The sequence below is a fragment of the Electrona antarctica genome (assembly GCF_951216825.1).
Source record: "Electrona antarctica genome assembly, contig: scaffold_964, whole genome shotgun sequence".
In the NCBI taxonomy this organism is placed as follows: domain Eukaryota; kingdom Metazoa; phylum Chordata; class Actinopteri; order Myctophiformes; family Myctophidae; genus Electrona; species Electrona antarctica.
Genome location: NW_027638502.1, coordinates 20,851 through 29,694, shown reverse-complemented (window position 1 = coordinate 29,694; position 8,844 = coordinate 20,851). Strand labels below are relative to the sequence as shown.

The 8,844-nt window shown below is 52.6% G+C and overlaps 1 protein-coding gene across 1 annotated transcript; it reads left to right on the top strand.

Moving 5' to 3' along the window:
• Positions 1–2,350: 2,350 nt before the first annotated feature.
• LOC306918023 (uncharacterized protein) lies at positions 2,351–8,639 on the top strand. Its single transcript, XM_079530921.1, has 5 exons — positions 2,351–2,482; positions 3,220–3,327; positions 5,137–5,382; positions 7,449–7,592; positions 8,545–8,639. The coding sequence occupies exons 1-5, from the start codon at positions 2,392–2,394 to the stop codon at positions 8,613–8,615; spliced, it is 660 nt and encodes a 219-aa protein (XP_079387047.1). The 5' UTR covers positions 2,351–2,391; the 3' UTR covers positions 8,616–8,639.
• Positions 8,640–8,844: the final 205 nt, after the last annotated feature.

Sequence of the window (8,844 nt, the reverse complement as noted above, 5' to 3'; positions counted from 1 at the left end):
GTAGGCTGACGGGCCACGTACAGGACTAGTTGCATCACTCTATAGTAGGCTGACGGGCCACGTACAGGACTAGTTGCATCACTCTCTAGTAGGCTGACGGGCCACGTACAGGACTAGTTGCATCACTCTCTAGTAGGCTGACGGGCCACGTACAGGACTAGTTGCATCACTCTCTAGTAGGCTGACGGGCCACGTACAGGACTAGTTGCATCACTCTCTAGTAGGCTGACGGGCCACGTACAGGACTAGTTGCATCACTCTCTAGTAGGCTGACGGGCCACGTACAGGACTAGTTGCATCACTCTCTAGTAGGCTGACGGGCCACGTACAGGACTAGTTGCATCACTCTCTAGTAGGCTGACGGGCCACGTACAGGACTAGTTGCATCACTCTCTAGTAGGCTGACGGGCCACGTACAGGACTAGTTGCATCACTCTCTAGTAGGCTGACGGGCCACGTACAGGACTAGTTGCATCACTCTCTAGTAGGCTGACGGGCCACGTACAGGACTAGTTGCATCACTCTCTAGTAGGCTGACGGGCCACGTACAGGACTAGTTGCATCACTCTCTAGTAGGCTGACGGGCCACGTACAGGACTAGTTGCATCACTCTCTAGTAGGCTGACGGGCCACGTACAGGACTAGTTGCATCACTCTCTAGTAGGCTGACGGGCCACGTACAGGACTAGTTGCATCACTCTCTAGTAGGCTGACGGGCCACGTACAGGACTAGTTGCATCACTCTCTAGTAGGCTGACGGGCCACGTACAGGACTAGTTGCATCACTCTCTAGTAGGCTGACGGGCCACGTACAGGACTAGTTGCATCACTCTCTAGTAGGCTGACGGGCCACGTACAGGACTAGTTGCATCACTCTCTAGTAGGCTGACGGGCCACGTACAGGACTAGTTGCATCACTCTCTAGTAGGCTGACGGGCCACGTACAGGACTAGTTGCATCACTCTCTAGTAGGCTGACGGGCCACGTACAGGACTAGTTGCATCACTCTCTAGTAGGCTGACGGGCCACGTACAGGACTAGTTGCATCACTCTCTAGTAGGCTGACGGGCCACGTACAGGACTAGTTGCATCACTCTCTAGTAGGCTGACGGGCCACGTACAGGACTAGTTGCATCACTCTCTAGTAGGCTGACGGGCCACGTACAGGACTAGTTGCATCACTCTCTAGTAGGCTGACGGGCCACGTACAGGACTAGTTGCATCACTCTCTAGTAGGCTGACGGGCCACGTACAGGACTAGTTGCATCACTCTCTAGTAGGCTGACGGGCCACGTACAGGACTAGTTGCATCACTCTCTAGTAGGCTGACGGGCCACGTACAGGACTAGTTGCATCACTCTCTAGTAGGCTGACGGGCCACGTACAGGACTAGTTGCATCACTCTCTAGTAGGCTGACGGGCCACGTACAGGACTAGTTGCATCACTCTCTAGTAGGCTGACGGGCCACGTACAGGACTAGTTGCATCACTCTCTAGTAGGCTGACGGGCCACGTACAGGACTAGTTGCATCACTCTCTAGTAGGCTGACGGGCCACGTACAGGACTAGTTGCATCACTCTCTAGTAGGCTGACGGGCCACGTACAGGACTAGTTGCATCACTCTCTAGTAGGCTGACGGGCCACGTACAGGACTAGTTGCATCACTCTCTAGTAGGCTGACGGGCCACGTACAGGACTAGTTGCATCACTCTCTAGTAGGCTGACGGGCCACGTACAGGACTAGTTGCATCACTCTCTAGTAGGCTGACGGGCCACGTACAGGACTAGTTGCATCACTCTCTAGTAGGCTGACGGGCCACGTACAGGACTAGTTGCATCACTCTCTAGTAGTCTGACGGGCCACGTACAGGACTAGTTGCATCACTCTCTAGTAGGCTGACGGGCCACGTACAGGACTAGTTGCATCACTCTCTAGTAGGCCGACGGGCCACGTACAGGACTAGTTGCATCACTCTCTAGTAGGCTGACGGGCCACGTACAGGACTAGTTGCATCACTCTCTAGTAGGCTGACGGGCCACGTACAGGACTAGTTGCATCACTCTCTAGTAGGCTGACGGGCCACGTACAGGACTAGTTGCATCACTCTCTAGTAGGCTGACGGGCCACGTACAGGACTAGTTGCATCACTCTCTAGTAGGCTGACGGGCCACGTACAGGACTAGTTGCATCACTCTCTAGTAGGCTGACGGGCCACGTACAGGACTAGTTCTTACAATAAGTGGAAAACTGTCACAATGAAGAGATGTTTCCTGTATCTCTCCCTCATTCCTGTAACCCCCCCCCCCCCCCCCCAGTGTCCATCAGAGTGCGCCCTGACAGATGTCAGTTCTTCCAGTATGAACCCATCTCACTGAGCTGTGAGGACCAGATGGACACTGCAGAGGGCTGGACTGTGACCAGACGAGTAGGAGACGGGACGAAGAATGGAGCCTGTGGCACTGGCTGGGGATATCCCAAAGGTGTGTGTGTGTGCGTGTGCGTGCGTGCGTGTGTGTGTGTGTGTGTGTTCTATAAGGGCTCGTTACAGAAACCATGCCACACATTCTGAAAGGCCGTTATGCCTATAAAGGACGCCACGACAGAATAGTTGATCTCATAACAGGTTGTTGTGGTCAATGAAGAGAACAGATCAGTTTTCATTCTAGAAGTGGCCTGACTGGACCTTTGATTCTAGCTTAGAGGAAGCCCTTATGACCAAAGTCATGAAGTACCAGCCGCTCCTCCAGACCATCATTGAACTAGGCTACAGGTGCAATCTACTGGTGTTTATCTTCGGCAGCCTAGGACACGTACACAGTTTGGTTGTAAGAGGCTTCCAACAACTTGGGACGCCAAAAAAAGCAGCCAAACTGCGTGCGAAATTCTGTGCAATCTCTTCCACTATCGGTAGCCGCCAAATATGGCGAAGACGCTGTTCCTTGTACCCCTGAAGGGTGTGTGGGTATTTGTCCGGGATTTGCTGATTGCACTCTGTACAGCACCTTGTAAATATTTGTGTCCTTGTATTGTATCTCTTATGTGGACAGAAATAAATGATTAAAATGTGCGTGCGTGCGTGCGTGCCTGCGTGCCTGCCTGCGTGCGTGCGTGCGTGACTGCGTGCGTGCGTGACTGCGTGCGTGCGTGCGTAGCGTGGATGGATAGATACTTTCAACTGAAATCCCTCTTCCTTTCTTGTCGTTGTGATGGTGTGTAGAAGGAGACCCCTGTACCTTACCAACCCTGTTGATCTGGGACAGCGGACGTTACTGGTGTGAGTCCACATCAGGAGAACACAGCCACTCCGTCAGCCTGACCATCTCTGGTACAACCATTAGAATTACATCATCTCTGCGTGCATGCTTGTCTGCGTGTGTGTACGGTTGTAATGCACGTAACTCCAGAACCGTTCGCCCCACCGACTTCACATTCGACACACTCGTTCCACACCCCCGCAGGGTGTGGAACGAGTGGGTCGGTCGGACCCACGGTTCTCCAGAACCACCACAAAAGGCTCTGCCCAGGCTCTGCCAGTGGGCCTGATCAGCCTAAGTCCCCTCACCTGGGCAATTTCCAGCCTCTGCCTCAGCCAATTGATTTCCATGGCAACCCCACACCTGACAATTGATTAGCCTACTTAACCACAGTCAGTCAGTTTGCCCTCTTCACACAGGCAGATACAGAGATCTCCATGTGGGACACAGACAGGCAGATATAGAGATCTCCATGTGGGACACAGACAGATACAGAGATCTCCATGTGGGACACAGACAGATACAGAGATCTCCATGTGGGACACAGACAGACAGATACAGAGATCTCCATGTGGGACACAGACAGACAGATACAGAGATCTCCATGTGGGACACAGACAGACAGATACAGAGATCTCCATGTGGGACACAGACAGACAGATACAGAGATCTCCATGTGGGACACAGACAGATACAGAGATCTCCATGTGGGACACAGACAGACAGATACAGAGATCTCCATGTGGGACACAGACAGACAGATACAGAGATCTCCATGTGGGACACAGACAGATACAGAGATCTCCATGTGGGACACAGACAGACAGATACAGAGATCTCCATGTGGGACACAGACAGACAGACAGACAGACAGACAGATACAGAGATCTCCATGTGGGACACAGACAGACAGATACAGAGATCTCCATGTGGGACACAGACAGACAGATACAGAGATCTCCATGTGGGACACAGACAGACAGATACAGAGATCTCCATGTGGGACACAGACAGACAGACAGATACAGAGATCTCCATGTGGGACACAGACAGACAGACAGACAGGCAGATACAGAGATCTCCATGTGGGACACAGACAGACAGATACAGAGATCTCCATGTGGGACACAGACAGACAGATACAGAGATCTCCATGTGGGACACAGACAGACCGATACAGAGATCTCCATGTGGGACACAGACAGACAGACAGACAGATACAGAGATCTCCATGTGGGACACAGACAGACAGATACAGAGATCTCCATGTGGGACACAGACAGACAGACAGACAGATACAGAGATCTCCATGTGGGACACAGACAGACAGATACAGAGATCTCCATGTGGGACACAGACAGACAGATACAGAGATCTCCATGTGGGACACAGACAGACAGATACAGAGATCTCCATGTGGGACACAGACAGACAGACAGACAGATACAGAGATCTCCATGTGGGACACAGACAGACAGATACAGAGATCTCCATGTGGGACACAGACAGACAGATACAGAGATCTCCATGTGGGACACAGACAGACAGATACAGAGATCTCCATGTGGGACACAGACAGACAGACAGACAGATACAGAGATCTCCATGTGGGACACAGACAGACAGACAGACAGATACAGAGATCTCCATGTGGGACACAGACAGACAGACAGACAGATACAGAGATCTCCATGTGGGACACAGACAGACAGATACAGAGATCTCCATGTGGGACACAGACAGACAGATAAAACGGGTGCTGTGACAAGTTGACAACGGGTATTATTAGGTTCCCAAGTGGCATCGTTCTCAAGTAGGCCGGTGGCCGACGGGCGACGTACAGGTCTGGATGCTTATAACTCCACATGTCTCTTCAATAGATGGAGATGTCATCCTACAGTGTCCTGTGCTTCCTGTGCCAGAGGGAAGTGATGTCACACCCCGCTGCCTGTCCAGAGACAAGAAGAGCGGCCCGTCCATGCCGTTCGACTTCTATCAAAACGGAACCCTCTTCAGCCGTGGGACGAGTCCGACCATCCGCCGCGTCAGCAAGCGGGACGAAGCGTTCTACAAGTGTTCCATCTCTGGCCTCGGAGAGTCCCCAGAGAGCTGGATGGAGGTGACAAGTGAGTCGTTAGGGTTAGGGTTAGGGTTAGGGTTAGAGTTAGGGTTAGGGTTAGGGTTAGGGTTAGGGTTAGGGTTAGGGTTAGAGTTAGAGTCCCCAGAGAGCTGGATGGAGGTGACAAGTGAGTCGTTAGGGTTAGGGTTAGAGTTAGGGTTAGAGTCCCCAGAGAGCTGGATGGAGGTGACAAGTGAGTCGTTAGGGTTAGGGTTAGGGTTAGAGTCCCCAGAGAGCTGGATGGAGGTGACAAGTGAGTCGTTAGGGTTAGGGTTAGGGTTAGAGTCCCCAGAGAGCTGGATGGAGGTGACAAGTGAGTCGTTAGGGTTAGGGTTAGGGTTAGAGTCCCCAGAGAGCTGGATGGAGGTGACAAGTGAGTCGTTAGGGTTAGGGTTAGAGTTAGAGTCCCCAGAGAGCTGGATGGAGGTGACAAGTGAGTCGTTAGGGTTAGGGTTAGAGTTAGGGTTAGAGTCCCCAGAGAGCTGGATGGAGGTGACAAGTGAGTCGTTAGGGTTAGAGTTAGGGTTAGAGTCCCCAGAGAGCTGGATGGAGGTGACAAGTGAGTCGTTAGGGTTAGGGTTAGGGTTAGAGTCCCCAGAGAGCTGGATGGAGGTGACAAGTGAGTCGTTAGGGTTAGGGTTAGGGTTAGAGTCCCCAGAGAGCTGGATGGAGGTGACAAGTGAGTCGTTAGGGTTAGGGTTAGGGTTAGAGTCCCCAGAGAGCTGGATGGAGGTGACAAGTGAGTCGTTAGGGTTAGGGTTAGGGTTAGAGTCCCCAGTGAGTCCCCAGTGAGTCCCCAGAGAGCTGGATGGAGGTGACAAGTGAGTCGTTAGGGTTAGGGTTAGGGTTAGGGTTAGAGTCCCCAGTCCCCAGTGAGTCCCCAGTGAGTCCCCAGTCCCCAGTGAGTCCCCAGTGAGTCCCCAGAGAGAGTCCCCAGTCCCCAGTGAGTCCCCAGTGAGTCCCCAGAGAGAGTCCCCAGTCCCCAGTGAGTCCCCAGTCCCCAGTGAGTCCCCAGAGAGTCCCCAGTGAGTCCCCAGTCCCCAGTGAGTCCCCAGTCCCCAGTGAGTCCCCAGTCCCCAGTGAGTCCCCAGTCCCCAGTGAGTCCCCAGTCCCCAGTGAGTCCCCAGTGAGTCCCCAGAGAGTCCCCAGTGAGTCCCCAGAGAGTCCCCAGTCCCCAGTGAGTCCCCAGAGAGTCCCCAGTGAGTCCCCAGTGAGTCCCCAGAGAGAGTCCCCAGTCCCCAGTGAGTCCCCAGTGAGTCCCCAGAGAGAGTCCCCAGTCCCCAGTGAGTCCCCAGTCCCCAGTGAGTCCCCAGTGAGTCCCCAGTGAGTCCCCAGAGAGTCCCCAGAGAGAGTCCCCAGTCCCCAGTGAGTCCCCAGTCCCCAGTGAGTCCCCAGTCCCCAGTGAGTCCCCAGTCCCCAGTGAGTCCCCAGTCCCCAGTGAGTCCCCAGTCCCCAGTGAGTCCCCAGAGAGTCCCCAGTCCCCAGAGAGTCCCCAGTGAGTCCCCAGTGAGTCCCCAGAGAGAGTCCCCAGTCCCCAGTGAGTCCCCAGTCCCCAGTGAGTCCCCAGTCCCCAGTGAGTCCCCAGTCCCCAGTGAGTCCCCAGTCCCCAGTGAGTCCCCAGTGAGTCCCCAGTCCCCAGTGAGTCCCCAGTGAGTCCCCAGTGAGTCCCCAGTCCCCAGTGAGTCCCCAGAGAGCTGGATGGAGGTGACAAGTGAGTCGTCGTCACACAGTTGTTGTTTCTGAAAGGAAAATGTTCGTCGACTTTTACCTTTTTTCACTGCATGGCGAAAACGAAATGGAAACTAAATGAAAACTATAAGCTATGACGACTAAAACGGAGGCTAAATGTATTGACAATTTGGTCGACAAATAAAAACTAGACTGAAATGTTAGGAAGGGACTAGTGGACAAGAGTATAAGACATTTTACACTTGGTTTCATGCTGAAAATAGCAGATCTGCAAGCTCACAACACGCCGCAGCGCGACGCGTTGTGAGCTTGTAGATCTGCTATCCTCACCGCGAGAAGACCATCCAGTGTTTGGATACTAAAGCTTCGGTTTGTCTTTCCCAGATTCCTCCTCTTCCTCCTCCTCCGACCCAGCAGAACCTCTCATGACTCTGACCCAGCTGGTCATCAAGATACTGGTGTTCACTCCCTACGTCATCTCTACCTTCCTCTACTTCTCTATCAAGAAGGACAGAGCCAGAGCCAGAGGTGAGAACACACTTCTCTATGTAGTTCTAGTTCTATCCGGAAGGACAGAGCCAGAGCCAGAGGTGAGAACACACTTCTCTATGTAGTTCTAGTTCTATCCAGAAGGACAGAGCCAGAGCTAGAGGTGAGAACACACTTCTCTATGTAGTTCTAGTTCTATCCAGAAGGACAGAGCCAGAGCCAGAGGTGAGAACACACTTCTCTATGTAGTTCTAGTTCTATCCAGAAGGACAGAGCCATAGCCAGAGGTGAGAACACACTTCTCTATGTAGTTCTAGTTCTATCCAGAAGGACAGAGCCAGAGGTGAGAACACACTTCTCTATGTAGTTCTAGTTCTATCCAGAAGGACAGAGCCAGAGCTAGAGGTGAGGACACACTTCTCTATGTAGTTCTAGTTCTATCCAGAAGGACAGAGCCAGAGCCAGAGGTGAGAACACACTTCTCTATGTAGTTCTAGTTCTATCCAGAAGGACAGAGCCAGAGGTGAGAACACACTTCTCTATGTAGTTCTAGTTCTATCCAGAAGGACAGAGCCAGAGGTGAGAACACACTTCTCTATGTAGTTCTAGTTCTATCCAGAAGGACAGAGCCAGAGGTGAGAACACACTTCTCTATGTAGTTCTAGTTCTATCCTGAAGGACAGAGCCAGAGGTGAGGAAACACTTCTCTATGTAGTTCTAGTTCTATCCAGAAGGACAGAGCCAGAGCTAGAGGTGAGGAAACACTTCTCTATGTAGTTCTAGTTCTATCCAGAAGGACAGAAGTGACTGAGGGACTGCCATTGGATCTTTTTGAATGTGTGTTTTTTCATGTGAAAGCAGGGAATCATAGCTTCAAATTGACATATTGGTTGTTCGGTTTGACCCTCCATTTTCTTTTTCTTTCTCGTTTTTTTTCCTCGTTTCTTTTTCTTCCTCTCTCTCTCTCCCCCACCCTCTCTCTCTCTCTCAGCTGCAGCAGCAGCAGCCAATGGCAGGAGGAGAAGACGCGTCAATGATGTCATCATGGAGGTGGCTGTGTAGCCAAGCAGAAGTGTTGAAGGTGACAGTTCACCATACAACATCCTGTCAGTCATCCTGTCACAGTCACACATTGATGCAGCCCCCCCCCTCTTCCCCCTAGCTCACCCCCCCCCTCTCTCTCTCTCTTCCCCCTAGCTCACCCCCCCCTCTCTCTCTCTTCCCCCTAGCTCACCCCCCCCCCTCTCTCTCTCTTCCCCCTAGCTCACCCCCCCCCCTCTCTCTCTGTCTC

Bases quoted from the DNA above. Each gene is read 5' to 3' on its own strand.
- LOC306918023 (XM_079530921.1), top strand. From the start codon at position 2,392: ATGGACACTGCAGAGGGCTGGACTGTGACCAGACGAGTAGGAGACGGG. The intron at 2,483-3,219 runs GTGTGTGTGTGT...GATGGTGTGTAG, and splicing joins TGGCTGGGGATATCCCAAAG to AAGGAGACCCCTGTACCTTA. The intron at 7,593-8,544 runs GTGAGAACACAC...TCTCTCTCTCAG, and splicing joins GGACAGAGCCAGAGCCAGAG to CTGCAGCAGCAGCAGCCAAT.